This window comes from Perognathus longimembris, chromosome 23 (genome assembly GCF_023159225.1).
Source record: "Perognathus longimembris pacificus isolate PPM17 chromosome 23, ASM2315922v1, whole genome shotgun sequence".
In the NCBI taxonomy this organism is placed as follows: Eukaryota; Metazoa; Chordata; class Mammalia; order Rodentia; family Heteromyidae; genus Perognathus; species Perognathus longimembris.
In genome coordinates, this window is record NC_063183.1 from 16,872,530 (window position 1) to 16,894,332 (window position 21,803).

The 21,803-nt window shown below is 41.2% G+C and overlaps 1 protein-coding gene across 2 annotated transcripts in view; it reads right to left on the minus strand.

The window, feature by feature from the left end:
* The window catches only part of Map2k5 (mitogen-activated protein kinase kinase 5), a 251,656-nt gene that overhangs the window by 44,505 nt on the left and 185,348 nt on the right, over positions 1-21,803 (minus strand). For both annotated transcript variants that reach the window (XM_048332406.1, XM_048332405.1), the window contains 2 exons: positions 18,385-18,411; positions 18,037-18,069 (listed from right to left, as the gene is read on the minus strand). In XM_048332406.1, the coding sequence (XP_048188363.1) occupies positions 18,037-18,069; positions 18,385-18,411 (60 nt within the window). The remainder of the gene's footprint in view (positions 1-18,036; positions 18,070-18,384; positions 18,412-21,803) is intronic.

Genomic DNA, 21,803 nt, shown 5'->3' on the forward strand with positions numbered 1-21,803 from the left:
TATAATGTTAATATACCACCCTGGCATTTCACCAGGTTCTGTGGACAATTGTGCTGATTTACAAACAATCTTAGATTAAAGATAGATCATAAGCTACCAGAAACAAAACCAAATCTAGGAGAAAAAAAATTAGGATCCTCACTAAGCTTCCTAAATGAAAGGAGCTTAGCACAGAGAGACATCTGATCTACATTTACGCACTGTTCAAGTGCAAAGAACCCGGCAGGCCCGTGTCCTGAAAAATCAACAAGCCATAACACTATCAAGTCAGACTTCGAGAACTCACTGCAAAGCCAACGTCCACATCGCCATTCTGTATGTCCTCCTGAACATTCACCAGACAGTTAGTGAAAATAATTACTGCCATTTGCAACCTGCACTGCTAGCCACAGATAAAGGGGGTGGGAGAAACCTCCCAAACTTCAGGGGCTGCACTGGTGTACGAGTACTGGTGCTTTTTAAACAAATGTTTTTAAACAAATCCCAAAGCTCCACCATCTCCAATTCAAATGTTTTAAAATTATAAGTGAACTTGTGGTCCATACAAGTCACAGACCGTGAGAAGATACTGCATCAGTATAAAATTAGTTAGTAGACGAGGAACAAAGGAGGAAGAGAGGGAGGGAGGAAGTGAGAGAAAATGAAAAAAAAATAGAACTACATACTGTGAAATGAACAAGTTCAGTTAGAATGTTCATCAGGATTTGGAAAATCATAATGCCATCTGGTACTCTGGACCTCAGAACATCAGGGATCTCGTGGGCCCCGACGCTTCCATTTCCAGGAGGAAGGAAGGAACTCACACTCCCTGGAATGCTGCCTCCATCCTGGAATGGAGGCAGCACCCCAGCCGACCAGTTTGGAATCTCTTTGGAGAACATTTCACTGTTCGAATGCACATTTCCCCTGGTTGAGGGAAAACAAACGGCAGGCGAAATGATTACAGCGACTCGGCAGTGAAGCAGAGCCGTGCCCTAGCCCGAGCTGCTGGGTAACTGACCCTGGCATCCAACTTGGGCTCAGGGTGTGTAGGTCCCATCGTGGTGGATTAAATGAGTATTGTCCTACGGCTGGGTAAGACTTCACAATAGAGCGACACATGTTAAATGGTAGCAGCCAAAACTGGCCCCACCAGGCAACTGTCCATTCACACACGCTATTCATTCGCCTCCACACCAAGAAATTAATTCATTAATAATACATCAGGCTCTACGGACAATTCAAACAACACAAAGCTACTACACCAAGTTCAATGACTGCTTAAAAATGCACAATGGTTCCTGGATAAGGAAAAAAAAATATCCACAAATCTGACTTAACTGAAATCAAAGCCATGGGGATGTTTATGTTAATATTTTGGTTAGTAAAAAAGAATAATTGGAGAAATTTTAACCAATGAATTTGCCTCCATGCCACTAGGAAATAATAAAAAATATAGACTTTCAAAAGTAGCTAATAAAATCTGATTTTGTATACCAGGCATAGTGGAACATGCCTGTAATCCCAGCACTTGGGAGACTGAAGCAGAAGGATCATGAGTTCAAGGCCAACTCATGCTACATAATAACAAAAACATTTTTTAAAAGCAAGTAACTGTGCTTTGGACTTATTTTTATCCTTTTCCAAGTGATTTTACACATCTTTGAGATTCTCAGGAAAAATTTTTCTAAACTGTTTCTCCTTTAACATGTTTTGATCCTCATTTCTTTCTTATTCCTCCCTCCCAACAACTCATAAATATGAATTAAATATAATTATAAATGAACAGAACATTAACTTCTGGATTACTGCTGTGTTTTGGTAGCATGTTAATGTCATTTCTAAGGAAACAGTTATTACCAGTAGAAAAAAGTAATTACTAATGTAATCCTGGCCTCGAAGCTAACTTATTTTCAATCTGCAAACCAGCTAAACTGCACTAATTTAAACACACTGGACTTTTCAAAGAAGGTACTAGGTTTCTAAAGATCACCTTACATAAAAGAGGAATATCAATCTTCAGGCTTCCAATGATATATTCTTTTTTGTTGTTGTTTATTTACTTTTTTGCCAGTCCTGAGCCTTGCACTCAGGGCCTGAGCACTGTCCCTGGCTTCCTTTTGCTCAAGGCTAGCACTTTGCCACTTGAGCCACAGCGCCACTTCTGGCTGTTTTCTATATATGTGGTGCTGGGGAATCAAACCCAGGGCTTCATGTATATGAGGCCAGCACTCTTGCCACTAGGCCATATTCCCAGCCCTCCAACGATATATTCTTGACCTTATGAGACACAGGTTTAGTTAACAACATTGCTGGAGGTCAAGAGACCCATATGAATCTACCCGCTTTAACTTAGCACACTTCTAGTGCCTGGCTAGTTAACTCATACAAGTTGCAAACACCATGAAATCCCACATGGTAAGAACCTGTTTCCAGGAGTGGTGGGAGGGCGAGGCAGTGTGGTTGGAGGCTCGGGGCCTGCTTGGGCTGGGGTCAGGCTCAGGCCAGTGGGCTTTCTGTCCCTTTATGTCACATGCAGTTATGTGTTGGGAAGGGAACAGGCCCCTGTTTGGATTCAGAGAGCAGGAGAGAGGGTTGCTGCTTTTACTTCATGCTAACTTTAGAAGGCAGCAAGAGACAAGGGAATGCTATGATTTCTAGAGTCAGTTAATACCACTTTTTTTTTTTTTTGCCCTTTTTGAATTCCAAGGAAGTGTTACTAGCCCGTCACCTGCTCCGTTCCCTCTCCTAGTACTCCAGTACAGGCTGTCTTCCTAGCCCAGCAGCTTCTCAGTTCCCCTGTCTAAAAATGAGTGCTGCTCTAGGTGGTTTTAAACATTTTTAACAGTCATTAAAAAAATTTTCAGCAGAAAAAGTGTGTGTGTGTGTGTGTGTGTGTGTGTGTGTGCGCGCTGACACTGGGGCTTGAACTCATGCTCTCTCCTGCCAACTTAAACAGAGTATGTAGAATAGAACTCAACTACAGCAACTTTTTGTTGTGGTGGCTGTAGTGGTGCTGGAAATTGAGCCAGGGCCCTTACACATGCTACGGCGGAGTGCTCCACCGAACTATACTCCCAGTCTTAACTATAAAAACACTTTTGCGCTGGTACTAGGGCTTGAACTCAGGGATGAGCACTAACCCTTAGCGCTGTGTTCATGGCTGTGCTCTACCACTTGAGCCACAGCTCCACTTCTGACTTTTTACCAGTTAACTGGAGGTAAGAGTCTCAGAATTTTCCTGCCCAGGGTGGCAAACTTCAGATCTCAGCCTTCTCTGCAGCTAGAACTGCAGGGGTGAGCCATGAGTGCCTGGCTCCAACTAAAGCAATTCTTAAAAACCTAGAGTCATTTGTATAGGTAGAAAAACTAAACTAGGTTCTTTTTTTTTTTTTTTTTTGGCCAGTCCTGGGGACTGAGCACTGTCCCTGGCTTCTTTTTGCTCAAAGTTAGCACTCTGCCACTTGAGCCACAGTGCCACTTCTGGCCGTTTTCTGTATAAGTGGTGCTGGGGAATTGAACCCAGGGCCTCATGTATACGAGGCAAGCACTCTTGCCACTAGGCCATATCCCCAGGCTCCTAAACTAGGTTCTTGAATGTCAAAGTGGTCAGCTGTCACCTCCTTCTTCCATCAGCTCAATGTACAAAGTAGAATGGAAGGGGCCCTCATGATTCCTGGAGTGGCACTGCCTTTCTTGTCTGTGGATTGGAGTAGAGTAGGAAAGCAAAAGGCCTTGGAAAGACATTCTGGGTGTCTGACTGCCCAAGCCCTGCACTTCATCCCTGACTCCTTTCCTCCACCAAGCACAATTTATTCTAGTTCCTAAACAAGCCTTAAACAGGCTAAGGCTGTCTTAATTAAAGCTTCACATCCCCCCCTCCAATTTTTTTTTAAACTGTAACTTCCTAAGTCACTTGTCAGAGTGATTTCATTAATACAGAAATGTGTTTATGTCAATCCCAAACTTCAAGCTCTTTTAAGCTTAACTGGCTCATACCTAAATCTTGGCTACTCAGGAAGCTGAGATCTGATGATGGTGGTTCAAAGTCAGTAAGGGCAGGAAAGTCTGTGAGACTTTTAAATTAACTGGTATAGGGTACCGGCCTTGGGCAAAAAAAAAAAGCTAAGGGGCTGGGGATATGGCCTAGTGGCAAGAATGCCTGCCTCGGATACACGAGGCCCTAGGTTCGATTCCCCAGCACCACATATACAGAAAACCGCCAGAAGCGGTGCTGTGGCTCAAGCGGCAGAGTGCTAGCCTTGAGCGAGAAGAAGCCAGGGACAGTGCTCAGGCCCTGAGTCCAAGGCCCAGGACTGGCAAAAAAAAAAAAAAAAAAAAAAAAAAAAGCTAAGGGACAGTACCCAGGCCTGGAGTTCAAGCCTCAGTACTGGCACAAAACAAAATAACAGCAAACAGGAAAACCTATCCCTACCTTCCTTCATCCACAAGGATTTCCAGGGCCTGGCGTTTACAGATCCGTTGAGATAGGGCCCTGCCTCATCCCATAATACCTACTGAAACACCACAGCCATTCTGAAGCCCAGAAGACATCTACAGTATCTTGGAGACAAATTCCTACTTTACTCTCCTCCCCTGCAGAGCTTCCTGGTCACCATCATTTCCTCCATCGAGTTATCTCCTCTGTGTTTCCCTAGCACCTTGTGCACACTTTTATTATAGAACTTATATGGCTCTAAACATCATTAAATGCCATATCATAAATGCCCATTTATGTGAGTGGTTAAGATGACAGCACTGGGGTCCTCTGAGAGCTCAGGTCATCCAGCCTCATTACACTTATACGCCCTGTAGTTAGCGATCTGTTCCTGTATGACTGCCGACCCGTCTGCCTGCGTGACTGAAGTCACAGCTCCTCAGTGGTAGCAGATGCATCTCATTCATTCTTAGTCCTCAGTACCTAACTCTAGAATTAATACTGGTTTACTCAACATTTGGGTGACAGTCAATATTTTATAAACAACAATCTATGGAACCCTAAGGACTTTCATATGGCTGCTGCTGGAAAGAGTGGGTAAGATCTAAGTCTCCTAATGTCTAACCAAAACAGAGAAGAAAAGAGCCAACAGAAAAGAGCCAAGACGCTAAAATACATGAAATCAACTCTTGTATCAAAGGGATCATACAATTTGATTTGCAAATATTCTTTAAGAGAATGACCTCTAAGCAAATACAAACCATAGTGAGATGAGCATAATAGCATGGTACAGGCCTATAACCAGAGCACTTGGGAGGCAGAGACAGGAAGATCATAAGTGTAAGGCCCGATTTAGGTTACATATGGAGATTCAAAAACAAAATAAAACCAAATAAATAAAAAACAGCAGTAGCAAGAACAACAACAAACAGAGGCTGGGTGTCAGAGTACATGCCTGCATTCCCAGCTACTTGAGATGTGAAAGTAGGAGACTGTGGTCTGAGGCAAGCCTGGGCAAAAGTTCATGAAAATTAAACTAAACTTATATGAAAACAAACTAGAAAAAAAAGTTCAAACCCTAGTACTGCAAAGAAAGGGGAGAGGAGAGAGAAGAGAGAGGAGGGAAGAGAGGGGAGAGGGAGAGAAGAAATGCTTGCTAGGTACCATTCTTCTTAGCTCCTCAGGAGGCTGAGGTCCTCATACTTTTCTAAGTGTGATGAAATGTGAGGCCTTGAGTTCAAATCTTGATATCAATGAAAATAAAAACAAAAAAACCCTCTTATTTGTGGAAACATAGATTAGTATTGTCACTATGGAAAACAGTATGCATGGACTGCCACAAAAAATGAAAACCAGGGCTGGGAATATGGCCTAGTGACAAGAGTGCTTGCCTCGTATACATGAAGCCCTGGGTTTGATTCCTCAGCACTACATATATAGAAAAGGCCTGAAGTGGCACTGTGGCTCAAGTGGTAGAGTGCTAGCCTTGAGCAAAAAGAAGCCAGGGACAATGCTCAGGCCCTGAGTTCATGGCCCAGGACAGGAAAAAAAAAAAAAAAAAGAAAGAAAACCATATGATCCAGCAATATCACTTCTGGACATATACATAAAGGAAATAAATTATTCTAAAGAGAAACCTGCATGCTCATTACTGCACTGCTCACAATAGCTAAGATATGAAAAGAACCTAAAGGTCACTTGATGGATGGATGCACAATTAAGAAAATATGGTGTCCATCACACATGTGGAACAATATTCAGCTTTAAGGTATGAAAGCCTGACACTGTGACATTATGGATCAAATCTGGAAGATATTGTGCTAAGCAAAATAAGCCAGATGCAAACACTGCATAATCTCACTCACACGTGAACCTCAATTGAACTCACAGAACCTGAGAACAGAAGAGCGGTCACTGTGATGGGAGGGAAATAGCAAGTTTCTTGTGAATAGTACACATTTACGGTTGTCAAATGAGGTTCTGGAGGTCACTTGGCATGGTGATTATCCCTAGTAATAATAACTAATTATATGCTTGAAATTTATTAAGAAAGCAGATCAAAAGTATTACCAGATACACAAATGGGAGCTTTGTGAAGGGATGGGTACATTACCATGACTGTGGCAAGCACTTTATAATGTATATCAGAACATCATGTATATTTTCTCTACATATATATTCTTTGTAAGTCATATCACAATAAAATATGTATCTTTGTTTTCTCTTTTCTCCTGTCCTTTGCAAAGAAAGTAGTATTAAGAGAGACAGAGAGAGAAAGGGAGAAAAAGAGAGGGGAGAAGGAGAGTGAGGGAAGGTAAAGGAGAGAGAGGATGAAAGAAGCAAATGGTTGTAAAATTAGGGAATACTCTCCTTCATTCAGGAATAGGTGGCTTACCCTGGAGTCCACTGGGAATGTTCATGAAACTGAAAGCACAGGTGCCCTGACAGAATCCCAGTGCTAGTTTTCTAGGTCAACAGGCAGGAAGGGCCGCAGCAGGACACAGCTCTCAGAAGGGGACAGGGGAGTAGCTGGATCTCTCCATAAAGCAGGTAGCTAGGAAAAGAGGTTGACAGAAACACCTTGGTAATGATAGGGAGAAGATGACAGAAAGAAGGGGCCAGCTGAGTAATGGGCAAGAAGACAAGAAACACAGTTTCTTGGCAAAACCAAACAAAAGCAAAGCCCTGAATTAGACAGCTCCCCATTACAAAGCCTGCTTAGAGCAGTCTCTGACTTTTGCAGTTCTTACACCTCTAACCATAAAACTTAATGGAGACAAAGAAGGGCATCCGCCATTACAGCTGGCACATACATACATCGGTACCAGACAGAGTCCTTATTAATGGGAACAATTATCTACTCCACCAAACCCCTCACTCACAGAACTGTCACGTGGACTGAACTTAGATGAGGCTCTCCTGATGTCTCCCAGAAATGGCAGCCAACTTCCCCGCGACAAGAAGGCAGTGACTGAGGAAATTGAGTGGCCTCAGAAATTAAATGAGGATGGAGGAGAATCAATGGTTAGACAGAACAAGAGGATGAAAACACAGAGAAGCAAACTTTTATCTTCTCCACTTCCTTTCTCCTACTACCACCCCTCCACGGGATTAACTTGGAAACACAGATCTCAACAATGGTAATCTTCCAGGGCTTTATTCTACCAACAGGGCAACATCTCAGCGGCCTGGTGCAGCTTGCTATGGGCAAGAGCCACACATTGTGTCATCCATCCATCTCTAAAGCCACTCCTCCCTTCGCTGGAACCACCTCCTCCCGATTCTCATGCTGTGAAGGCCTCAGGCTCCTCCCAGGTCCCCTCCCCGCCCCCCACCTCAAACTTCATTCTGTCTCTGAAGCTGTCTCGGCTCCCATCCTCTCTCTTCCAGCCCACTATGCTTCAGCCCAGTGCATGGCAAAACAGGAAGCTCTATTTACATAAGCTGTATTTATACCACACCGAATCAAACTCAGTTCATGAGCCTATCTCCTACAAAGTCCACGTGGATTTATCTGAACAATGGTCTGAGCAGGAGGTCAATAATTAGCCCTTGACAGATTAAAATATGGCGCAGGGAAGGCAGGTATATGGAATTTTGGTACTCAGGAGGCTGAAGCGAGCCTATGATAGCAATACCAGCTGGATAGCATAAATGGGCACCCCATCGCAACAAACCAATAAAATAATATATGGAATTTTCTAGTAGAGCTAGCCTTATACAAAGTGGAATGTTGGGTTTTCTTCTACCAAGGTTCATCTATCCAGGCAGGAAAGCCTCCTCTTACAAAGCAGCAACTAAGCACAGAGGTTATCACAGAGAAAACTGCTTCTTCTCTTCCTTTGACGTTTTTATTACTGAAATACATTTTATTGCCAAGTAAAACTTTACCTTTTTAAAGTACACAGCTCAGTTCCAAAACATTTCCAGTGCTTTGAAGAAACTTAGTACCTAGGCCATCACACCCAACTCCCTCTTCAGTGTCCAGTTTAGTTTCTGCTTCTGTTGTGGGGCCCAAGTAAAGAGATTTCATTTAATAGCCAGGGGCTGGTAGCTACTTAGGAGGTTGAGATCTGAGGAAGTTCAATCCTCTGACATGCAATTAGCTGGCTCCCTTTCATATACCTACCAACACTATAACCAATGGTGTAATGTTATAGTTTCTTTTAAAAAACTATAACCATCCTACTGTGTTGAAGTTGGCTTTTACTTGCTTTTGACCTGTACTCTCATGACTAATGATGCTTAGTGTATGTCTATGTGCTTAGTGAATGTTTGTGCATCTTATTTAGAACAGTGCTATTCAAATCCTTTGCCCATTTTAAACTGGGTTGTCTTCTTTATCATAGTTGTAAGAATCCTGTATTATTCTTAATATTAGGCTTTTATCAGACATATTTATTCCCATTCTATAGGCTCTAGGCTTGTACACATACCCTTTTCTCTATTCTCTCTGTTGTCCTTAAGAACTTACAGTCCTCCTGCCTCAGCCTCCTAAATTGTGGGATTATAGGTTTACACCGTTACCCCGATCTGTTTTTTCACTTTTTTATGATATCAAGACAAACTAATCTCAAACACTGTTCTTTACCTCACTTGGCTACTGAATCCCTTATTTTCCTTTGAATTTCAGTCAGCTTTCACACTTCTACAAAACAATCTGATATTTTGACAGGGATCACCCTTGAATCTGCAGATCAACTTGGAAGAATTGTGATCCTAAGAGTTTTTATTATGTCTTCTGCTTCAGGAACGCAGAATATCTTTTTGCTTATTTGTTTTTAGTTTCTTCTGAAGATCTTTTGTAACTTTCAGTACAGCTTTCATGTATAGCTTAAGTTACATTTATTCCTAAGTCCTTTAACTCTTTTCGATGCAAATGCAACTTGAATTGTTTTCTGTTTCATTTTTGCATTGTTCATTTTGGATTACTGGTGTATAGAAACACAAATGATTTTTGTGTGTTGATGTTATATTCAGCAATCTTGCTGAACTCATTTATCAGCTCTAATGTTATTATGGGTTTTCTAGGATTTTGTATATATTACATCATCTTCAACTAGAGTTTTGTTTTTTCCTCTTCAATTTGGCTATCTTTTCCCCTTTCCTCTCCCCTTCTTCCTTGCACACGTGTGCATGTGCATATGCGTGTGCGCGCGTGTGTTTGTTTAATTGGAGAAAAGAGTCTCATACTTTACTGACTGGGCTGGCTTTGAACCACAATCCTAGGGCTGGGAATATGGCCTAGTGGTACAGTGCTTGCCTCGTATACATGAAGCCCTGGGCTCGATTCCTCAGTACCATATATATAGAAAAAAGCCAGAAGTGGCGCTGTGGCTCAAGTGGCAGAGTGCTAGCCTTGAGCAAAAAGAAGCCAGGGACAGTGCTCAGGCCCTGAGTCCAAGGCCCAGGACTGGCAACAAAACAAAACAAACCACAATCCTCAGGTCTGAGCCTACTGAGCAGCTAGGATTATAGGTATGAGCCACCAGCACCCAGGTACCTTTTCTTCTTGAATAATTTCCCTGCACAGAACCACTAATACAATGCTAAACAGAAGTGGCAAAAATGGATAGTCTTTTCTTTTTCTGATTTTAGAGAAATATTCAGACTTCCATCATTAAGTATGATCTTAATTGTGGGTCTTGGGTAGGGTTTTGTTGTTCCTGTGTGTCTGTCAGTCCTGGGGCTTGAACTCAGGGCCCAGGTGCTGTACCTGAGCTTTTTGTGCTCAAGGCCAGCATTCTACCACTAGAGTCACAGTGACACTTCCATTGGAGGTAGGAGTCTAGGAGGTAGGACTGGCTTTGAACCTCAATCCTCAGATCTCAGCCTCCTCAGTAGATAGGAAGGAATACAGGCACGAGCCCCGAGTGTCCAGCTTGGGTAGGGTTTTATTTTTTTAATCAGGTTGTAGAAGTCATGTTCTATTCCAGTTTTTCAATGTTGAGTTTGTCAAATGCTTTTGCTATGTCAATTGAGATCATCAAGTGATTTTTGTCCTTTATTCAGTTAATATCACATGTAACAGATTTCTTTTCATATGTCAGACCAACCTTGCATTCCTAGGATAAATCTCCTTGATTATGAATGAATATATATGCATATTCATGAATATGAATTCATTCATTCGTGTGTGTGTGTGTGTGTGTGTGTGATTTGTGGGGCTTGAACTCAGGGCCTGGGTGCTGAGCTCCTTTTGCTCAAGGCTGGTACTCTACCACTCTGAGCCACAGTGTCACTTCATTGAGATAAGAGTCTCATGGATTTTCCTGCCTGGGCTGGCTTTGAACCACAATCCTCAGATCTCAGCCACCTGGGTAGCTAAGATTATAGGTATGAGCCACCAGCATCCAGCTTATAAATAAATATATATGTGTGTATATATATATATTTTTTTTTGCTAGTCCTGGGGCTTGAGCTCAGGGCCTGAGCACTGTCCATGGCTTCTTTCTGCTCCAGGCTAGCACTGTACCACTTGAGCCACAGCACCACTTCTATTTCTACAATGTGGTGTGGAGGAATTGAACCAGGGCTTCATGTATGAGAGGCAAGCACTCTACCAATAGGCCATATTCCCAGCCCCGAAAGTTTCTTTTTTTAAAGTATCTTTATTAATTGTTTACTCTGTTTTGTATTTTTTTCTTTGGGTCAGTATGATTGTGTTTCAAGAGTTTGTACATCTCATCTATTTGTCAAATTTGGGGATAAAAACGTTCATAGTATTCGTGTAAGGAATGCTCTTTCTATTTCTGTAAATAATGTATCTACTTTCATTTCCCATTTCAGACATTGGAGTCCTCCCTCTGTCAGTTTAGCTAAAAGTCTATCAATTTTGTTGAGGTTTTCAAAGACCTAAAGAGTTCATTGATTTTTCTCTATTTCATCTACTTCTGCTGCAATCTTTACTATTTCTTTCCTTCTGCTTGCTTGAGTTTACTCAGCATTCCTTTTTCTAGTTTGTTAGGGTGGGCAGCCAGGATTCCTTCTTCTTTAACATAGATTTTACACTTTTAACTTTCCTCGAAGCCCCGCTTTTACAGCATTGCAAGTTTGGGCCTGGGACACTTGTACTTCTGTTCATCTGGGGGAACTTCCTAACAGCCCTTTTGATTTCCTCTTTGTCCCACCGGCTGTTTATGAACATGCTGTTTTCTATATTTCCTTCTGTTATTAATTCTGCTTTCCACTCCTCCTGGATTCCTGGTCAGCCATCCATTGGGTCTCTGGGGTCTGGACAGATACTATCCTCAACCAAAGTCATGCTTCTGCACTCAACTTTTTCATACCTTAGGGAACAGAGGAATTGAGCTCATCATCAGAAGTTCTAGAAAACACTATGCCATGTGTTTCCTAAAATTAGTCCTCCTTCCTTTATAAGCACAGCAAGGAAGAATGATCAGCAAAGCTCAGAGCTGATTACTTGGTATCTTTTTGTTATTTGTTGCCAGTCCTGGGGCTTGCTTGAACTCAGGACCTAGGGCACAGTCCCAGAGCTTCTTTTGCTCAAGGCTAGCATTCCTTACCACTTGAGCCACAGCGTCACTTCTGGCCTTTTGTTTATGTGGTACTGAGGAATTGAACCCAGGGCTTCAAGCATGCTAGGCAAACACTCTACTACTAAGCCACAATTCCAGAACCTTAGTATCTTAAGCCCACTATTGATCTACACACCTGGGCCAATTGTAGGCTGTTAGTAGGCACTACAAATTTGCTCTTTCAGAAGCACTTTTGTATTTCACTGGTCTTGCAGTTTTAAGAAATCAACACTTTCATACAAAAGCTACTTCTGGTCAGGTATAAAATATGACTTAGATGAATTCACTTTTTAAAAAATAGGTAAAACAGGGCTGGGAATATGGCTTAGCGGCAAGAGTGCTTGCCTCCTACACATGAAGCTCTTCGATTCCCCAGCACCACATATATGGAAAACAGCCAGAAGGGGCGCTGTGGCTCAGGTGGCAGAGTGCTAGCCTTGAGCGGGAAGAAGCCAGGGACAGTGCTCAGGCCCTGAATCCAAGGCCCAGGACTGGCAAAAAAAAAAAAAAAAAAAATTGGTAAAACAAACAAACAAACAGGAGTATAAGCCAAGGATTTGTTAACTGTTTTGTAGATGCTTCAGATCCTTCAGATGCTAGATGGGGGTGAGGGGTGGGGACATTTTTTAGCTGTAATATGCTTGAAATGTATATACATATAAACTTAGAATAACAACCAATTTTTCTGGTTGTCATATTTTAGACAATTTGAACATTCTAAAACACATCTGTGATCTCAAAAGTGACTCATAAGATAGTTCCAAGCCTTTGTGCCTGATATTTTCTTTCTTTGGAAATTTCAACTCAACATTCAAGACCCAGTTTAGCTGTGACATCTCTTGACCTACCTACTCCTAGTTCTGTGTTCTGTAATATTCAGCCCACACAGAACCATAGTCATCTCTTTCCAAGTATGTTAGCCACCTAGGAGCAGACTCTAGAGTTGAGGCCCCCACTCCAGTCTTTCCAGCTCTCAGAAACTCAATCTTCTGAAATACAATTAGCTGGCTCCATGTGGGATCTGGTGATCCAGATATCACTGGTCAATTTCTATCTGCCACAGCACCAGTGTGGCCAGCTCTTCACTTCCGCCATGCTTCATGTCCAGCACTGGAGAGAACTTCAGGAGCTGTGGAGTCTCCTGCACCTCAGTGTAAGTGTGTGGGCCCAAGATATGGGACTGTGATCCTACTTTCTTTCTCTGACTCATAGACTTACTTCACAATTGGCCTGCATGCTGTGCCTAGAAGTCTAGTCTTCTGACCTCAACCTGTACAACAATCTGGGCTAGAAAACGGTGGTGACAAATAACCATGTGTTGAATAAATGAACACAATTCCACCCATTTCACTGAGGGTAAGCCTTTATCTCCCTCTCCTTCAACCTTCTACATACCACAAGAGTATCTCAGTTCATTAGTGTTTTGTACTTTTGTTAGGGTCACTATCAGGACTGCAAAGACTGAAGACAGATGGTTTGGCAGCAGGTAGGGGTCACTGACAACAGTGAAGAGTGTCCATAGAAAGCAGAGGAAATCACAGGAGAGGTCTCAGGGGAAGAAGGGAAAGCACCACAGCACAGCTGTGTAGGACCATTTAGCCTGGGGAAAAGTGGCTCTTTACACTCCAAGAGGCCCTCGAATATCACTAGAGTATTAAGGCCAAACACACAGGCAAAATGACTGGTAAAATTCAGTGAAAAAAAAAAAAGTACCTCCCCCCTCACATTTTTATAGCCCTAGCGGGCATCAATACATCAAAGTTTAGTTCAGTATCATGTTCAAACCAAGGACCAGAATCACTGAGAAAAGGTTAAATGAGATTTGCCACCTTGTCAGCAGGCTGCCAAGAACAAACACACTTTAGAAACATTCCTTTCTAAAACAGCAAAATTTCTCATAAATGTCAGAACTTCAAGTAATAGGATTTCTATTATCTAGACTTATTCTTATCTGACTTATTCCCAAAAGTATCTGACAGCTAAGACACCAAGTGTATGTAGACAAACATCACATACAATAAACCAAACCTTACAGGGTGGGTAATCAAGGATGTGGGGAGGATTTGATTACTTAAAGGTCATCACTAGATGGTGTCTTGAAGAAATCATATCCCGAGCTAGACATTCCAAATCAGAAAAACTCTTATCATCAAAATTAATCTGGATTGCCTGTATTTCTGATTGGAGCTCTGCTTACCTCTGCTACCCTCCTTACCTTGGCTACCCTTCCAATGTGGGGATCCAAGTTTCATGTTCACGAATTTTATTGCTCCCTTTATGTGGTATATTCTCTTTGGACATACAGCGGCTAGCTCTAGCTCTGTCCTACAGTTCTACCCTCTAATGCCCAGAGTAGCTCCAGTATCCACTTCTGGCCTTTCAGTCCTGGCTCTTGCCCAACTTGGTGTTGTTTTACTACTACTTCACTCTTTGCTGGGCCACGACAGAAGGTCAGGGTGAACCCACATAACACAATGTCATATGGGCTTTGCTACAGTTATTCTGTATATGACTTCAGATTTGCCTTTTTTTGCCTGAACTAGACACCCACAGGAGTGGCACTTTTTGATTGACTTTCTGAAACAGGAAATAGTACACACTAGCAGGATAGTGTGGGATAGTTACCCATCCTCAAGGAATAGAATGGTTCAACTCCTGGCTGGTTATATCTATTTATGAATAGCAGCCCTTATAGTTAGATGTAAATGAAAACAGAGAGTTAAAGATAGTCCTGTGGGACCTACATGGTCAGGCTTAACCTTAATGAGCCATTAGAGAAGAGGTGTTCAAACATTACTATTAGAGAGTTATCTGAATAGCTAGGAGATTCTTACTACTACCCCTATAAAGTATAATTCAGTGATCTTTACTCAAGATTCTTTCTTATTTCTCCAGATTGGGTTTCATCAGCTCAAGTTCATGATCCTCCATCCTCAGCCTCCTGACAACCAGCTTAGATTCTGCAAGAATCTAATCCTCTTTTAACAAGAGTCTAAGGTAATTTTCATGCAATTAGTCATTGAGCCCCTCTAGAAGCAACACAGCATTGCTCATTGTGAATCACAGCAATCAATGAGAAATCTGACACACGTAGTAAGAGCGAATGGAGGTGAAATGGTGGGCATAATATGTGGCTGATAACATATATCCCCTCATGACCTTTCTTGTTCCCATAGTGCCTTGGGCTCCTGCTGAAATGCTTCTTCCTGCTCAAACACGGTTTCTTCCCACAATGCCCTAGTTGCCTGCTAAGTCAATAAAAAGAGCCAGGGTGGTGCATGTAAGAACCATCAAGCAATCAGCACAAAGTTCAGAGGAGGAGCTATGGGAGGGGTCCCGTAGTATAAAAACCACACTCCAAGAAGACTCCACTGGACTCCTCTTTAGACCTCTCTCCAGATGGAGTCTTGCTACTTTCTGCCACAGCTTTCCTGTTCCCTTTCAAATAAACATACTGTTTACCTTAAACATTTTCCTGCTTTTTAATTCTTTAATGGGTAAGGAAAATGAATCTGCCCCTAGATAGTATCAATATGACAGGCATAGTTAAGTACAAGAGACATTCTTTTTTTTTTTTTGGCCAGTCCTGGGCCTTGGACTCAGGGCCTGAGCACTGTCCTTGGCTTCTTCCCGCTCAAGGCTAGCACTCTGCCTCTTGAGCCACAGCGCCGCTTCTGGCCGTTTTTTCTGTATATGTAGTGCTGGGGAATCGAACCTAGGGCCTCGTGTATCCGAGGCAGGCACTCTTGCCACTAGGCTATATCCCCAGCCCACAAGAGACATTCTTTGATGCCATGAATCACCCTGTCAAAGGCAACTCATCTAGCCAATCCTTTCCTAATTTTCTTATTGTGGAATATCAGCCTAGTTTCAGGACCAACTTGGTTGGTTTTAGAAGAAAAAAAAAGGGTAATTTTCAAGTTCCACAGGAAAAAATTGAAGTATGATTTTGGAGTAAATGATGACAAGCTGATTTTTCTCTTTGTTGAAGAAATAGTATAAAGAAAAACATACCATACAAGTAACAGATTAATGTTATTATCATTGCCCTAGGATAATCTAAAATATCTTTTGATTTTGTTCAAATTATTCAAATAAAAATATTTTATTGGGTATCAGTGGCTCATGCCTACAATCCTAGTTATTCAGGGGGCTGAGATCTCTGAGAATTACAGTTCAAAGCCAGACCTGGCAAGAAAAGTCCATGAAGTTCTCATCTCTAACCACAAAAAAGCTTGAGGTAGAGATGTGGCTCAAAAGGTAGAGCACCAGGCTTGAGTGAAAAAGCTAAAGGGCAGTGCCCAGGCCTTGAGTTCAAGTCCCAGTACCAGCACAGAAATACTTCAAATTCGTAACAACCCTTTAAACAATCCTTTAAATATGGAATGAAAATATGTATTTGATGCATGAAACCTTCTAATTAGCTCTTCAGCAATGCACAAAATATTGATGAAGAATGATACCTAAATATTCCGATGCCCAGAAGCTCAGCAAAAAAAGAACAGTGGAGCTTAGGAAAGGCAGTAGGCTATGCAAGTAACTGGGTAGGCCAAGTTTCCCTAGGCACTTCCCCCAAGCAAAACTGGTGCGTGGGGGAAGCCTCAGGAAACTCAGTTTAATTAGGAGAATTCTGGTGCAGATATGATGCTTTTGGAACATAAGATGAGAGAAGATACTGGTGCACTATTGGATCCAGGAAGCCCTGTCTGATCTTTGAGATAATGGAGTCTCTATTTGTTTCAGGACGATGCTTTCATTTTTGCACCAACATGGTTTATGGCTTGCTGGGGATATATGGACTGACTGAGGAACCATTAAGGATGTGAGAGCCCCACTCTTACTATTATTGTGATATAGATGCATGTTTGTTTTTCTCCTAGGAGGATCTTTATTTTTTCTCCCAAATCTCATAACTAGTTATGCAGATGTTTAATTGAGAGGAATAATTATGAATTACGTTTTTTTTTCTTTCACATTTTCCTATCTGAGTCATTTATTGCCTTCCCTCTCTATTTACAAGTACTCTAAATATTTTAAAATTCAGGTCTGAAATGTAAACATTGCCAGTAGGCAAACCCAAGTCCAGAAAAGCTCAGTCTTTAAAAAAATGTTAGCGTTTCTTAATTGTGTACAGTAAAACCGCTTATGTACAGAAAAGAGGAATTTCATGTCAAATTAAGAAGCACAAAGTTGAGGAGGAAATGCTAGTACATTAGCTCCATGAGGCAAAGGGACAGTGGAACGTAATAGATAAAGATGATTAAGGTATGATAACAGAAAAAGGGAGAAAAATAGCTACTAGAATGTGGCATATGCTCAAGGAAATCCCAACTAGGAAGTTAAAGGCTGACCTTCCCCACCTGCCCCTCCCCTCTGAGTAAATAAAGCAAGGAAGGCAATGTTTATCCACCTTATGCTTGTTGTTCAATTCTGACCCTAGCTTCTGGGATGACTTTAAAACTCTCTTTTGGCAAAAAAAAAAAAAAACCAAAACAACGATACTATGGCCAGGCTTTTATGGCTTGCACATGTAATCCTCACTGCTCAGGAGGCTGAGATCCGAGGACTGCAGTTGGAAGCCAGCCTGAGCAGAAGTCCATGAGACTCTTATCTCTACTTAAGCACCAAAAAAAGCTGAAGTAGAGCTGTGGCTCAAGAGGTTAAGAGTGCCAGCCTTCAGCAAAAAAGCTAAGGGCCATGAGCTCAACTCCCAGTACTAGCACAAGTGTACGTAGGTAGGTGCACGTGCACGTGCACACACACACACATACAGGTAATTTCCAGCTCCATTCCCATCTGGCCAAGGAGAGGATCAATTAATATCGCTGTGTTTTGTCATTAGGGGCTCTGCCACCTCTGAGGACCAGCCCATGAGACAGTCTGTTTTTTCACAAGGATCTTGGCCAGAATGGAGAGAGAAGGATTCAGGACAAGGCCAGTTCACGTAACACAGCTGAGAGCATACAACACAACTTGCTCCGAGGATGTTGGGTATTGTGCTTCATTAGGAAACAAAATATAAGCTTTCCACACCATTAGGAATGACTTTAGGAGTGAAAGCACATAAGACGATGGCCTCACCTCATCAACAATGCACTGCAGAAGCTGTAGAGGCTGCAATGGAAAAGAAGAGAGGAAAAAGTATTAGCTGCCGTGCAATATCTTTACAGTGGAGTGGAAAGAAAAAAATCATTAATGCAATAAAATATAGCAAGATTAATCAACAACAGCAAACTCTTATAAAAAAACATTGATGCTCAGGATGTTCTATTATTTCTAATGGTACCTAATCTAATATAGGCAGTTAAAGGTTTGCATTTTCTTCAAAATGCAATTTGCTAAGTTTAAAACAAGGCATTCAAGCATGCAAAGGAAGCAGCCATCAGGAAAAAGAAAAGTGAATTTTTTTTCTGAACTCATAAAGCTTACCATTAAAGATCCCTGGTTTTTCTGAATCTGAAAAAAAGGCAATATGTAATTAGCATGTCATAATCAAAATGACTCACTTGGACACATTATGATCACTGAGAGAAAATTATTGCATTGCTGGTGGCAATTTGTGGGCATGTGTTAACACAATTTACATAATGAAAATACACAAATGTTAATAGCTCGCTTCTCATTTATAGGCGAAAGTCAGCAGAATGTTAATTTCACACAACACTTTTTAGTACCCTCCAGGTTGTATTAGAATAGGGAGAAAAACCATAATCCATTTCAAAAGGCTGTTTACGATTCAGATATAAATAATGTTTTATATTGCTAGATTGTGAACACTGGGCTTAATGTTGCAATCATTGCTAATGTTATGAAGCTCACTCTTTTTAAATTAAAAACCGATTTATTTAAAATTGAAATTAAATCATAGTCAGAAATTAGAATTTTGGATTCCTGCCAGTGTCTGCTCACAATCCCCTATTTTGTGAAGAAAACTTTAATTATGTGGTTGAAGTATTTGCTTCTAACTTAGAAGTGGGGTAAAAACTCCACCTTTCCAAAGTTCCTTCAGCCTGCTCCCAAGGCAGCAAAGCTCTCTGGGAAAATCAAAAGCACTCAAGTTTTACACTGTTTATCAGGGAGAAAAAGCCGTCTATTCCGAGTGCCTGTTCAACTCAACATTTTGAGGGCAGTCTATGCCCATTTAAAACTGGCAGCCCTATTCTTTTAGAAAGTTAACCAAATGGGACAAGAGGGGTAAAATTTCAGCCTTAGTGATCCAAAATACTAAAATCCTGAACCCCCTGCCACGATGCCTGAAATTCCTACAAAATCATTGGAAGCAGTATCTCAAACACTACACTTTCTAAATAGAAAAATTTCAGCAACCCAATGGGTCAACTGTGGAGCTTCAATCAGTGGGTAAAATACAGGAAAAATAGTAATAGTCACTTACATGTTTTTCTGTCTTTCTCCCCCTGCTCCCTTGGGGACCTTAGACATGCTAGACAAACACTCTCACATTCTCTCTCTCTCTCTCTCTCTCTCTCTCTCTCTCTCTCTCTCTCCCTCTCTCTCTCTCTCCCCCCTTTCTCTTTCTTTGTCTCTCCCCCGCCCTCTATTCCTTTTTTCAGGACTCAAGTATATACTATGCTGAAAATGAACTATACAACTTGTGTACGGGGACAGGAAGGAAAAACTGGGAGAGAGTGAGGGAAGGGGTGACATTGTCCAAAAAGAAATATACTCTTTACCTGACTTATGTACATCACCTTTATAACAACAATTTAAAAATTAAAAAAAAAAAAAGATTACAGGCGTGGGCTACCATGCCTGGCTGCTGAGAGCTTGGAAAGGTGCTTTCCCATACACTACCTCAACCGTCCATGCCTCCCATTCATCACCTCAACCACACACAACCCTGATAGTTCTTGCTCCTGACTCACTGAATCATTGCTCTTTTTAGTTCTTCCAGCCAGTGAGACTCCCACACAAGACTTCACATTATGAGACCCACATTATGAGAGGAGGCAGAGCTGTTTACCACCCCGAAGGAAAATCTTGAAAAACCCAGGTAATTCCATTGAGACGACACAGGATGTGTTTACCTGTTTTGTTTTGTTTTTTTCCTAAACACAGGTCTTCTCACCCCCCAGACAAAGTAAGATGTTTCTACTTCAGTAGGAGAGTTCTTTGTAACAAAGAATTATAAACCCATCTTTATACCAACAAGAATGTACTGCACAAGTTTCCAAGAGTAAAAGAATTACACCATTCTCTAAGAAAAACAAGTGACAAAAATTTTAAGATTTATTTCCAAGTGAATTCAGGCATGGCGATGGTGGTTCATACCTGTAATCCTAGTTACTCTGGAGGCTGAGGTCTGAGGATCAAAGTTCAAAGCCAAACTGGCCAAATACATCTGAGAGAGTCTTACCCCCCAATTAACCAGCAAAATGTCGGAAGTGGAGCTCCATTACTGGCTTATGCACCATGCATACACATTCACACACAAATTAGAAATGCTTTATGAGACACTGTCCCCCGTAACATGTTTTGTGGACAAAATTTCCCCCTGAATGAAGATCTTAAAGATCTGTACCTTCCCTGTACTATGGGTTACAAGCAGAGTAACTTAAAGACAACTTAAAATCATACTATTTTAACACTTGCTTTTTATGCTATGGTAGAGAGGGAAGAAGCAATCAAAGCCATTTTATTTTTGTTATAACTATCCTGTTTGGCCCAGGTTTGTAGAAAGATATGTTTGTTTTTTTTTTAACCAGGTTTTATTGCACAGAATGATTGTAACATATTATATGAAATCACCTTCATAAATTTTGTATTAAGGTAGCACTGTCTGTACCTGAAATTGATTCAAAATGCTTAAGATACTCAATTACTTTTTAACACTGTTACCCAATGCAGTGACTTATATCTTCTATTTCGCAAGAATCTGATGATGCGACATCATTGTAATTGATTCATTTTCTCAATTAAATAAAGCTACTGTGCTTTCCTTTATAAGAGTGCCACATAGACCATAGAGTTAGATGTATTATCTTCTTTCTCTCTCTCAGATATATTGCCTTAAAGGCTGTATTCTGTTCCTCTGTTAATTCCACCAGAAAATTTAATACCACAGTCATATTTTTCAAATTCTGAACTGCCAGGCAGTTGACTATTTATATTAGGCATATTTTTCATTGCTAAACGCTTTGTTGTTTACCTTTTTCAAGATCACATTACTACACGGGTGCAGTAACCATAAAACAAACCCAAACAAAGTCAATCCCTAGTCATTGCTTCTGCTTTTGCACACAGTTCATGAAAAAGTGAAGCCCATAGTTTTATAGCACATTAAAAGTGGTAAGAAGGGTATTCAATATAAAATGTTAGCTTCATGAATGCCCATCTTTATTCTGGTTCTGCCTTCCGAATGCGTAGCTTTGAGAGCAGAGTTCAGAGGAACACAATAATATTGTTAGGGCTGATGGATTGCTTGCACCTCGCCACATATGAAACGCTGTTCATAACTAACTTGTCCAGGCCCATATTCCTGCTTGTACATTTTGCTTGTGAGGGGTAGTTTCTATGTCTTAGTAGTACTTTGGGACAATAAGCAGAATAATAATTGCTCCAGACATAGTCTTTGCTAATCAATCTCTAGAATTAGTAGTGTTTTGATACGCAAATTAGACAAACATCTTCCCTCATCTAGGCATAGCTCAACTTTAGTCAGCCAAGTTTTAAAGCAATGCTAACTAAGAAGAGTTATCTCTCATTCTGATGTTAGAGTTCCTTATTTGTTTAAATGAGGGAGAATGACATCATAAAAGGCATCCACAAGCCAAGTGCCAGTGGCTCATGTGTACTTGGAAGATTGAGAATGAGAGGACTGTGGTTGGAGG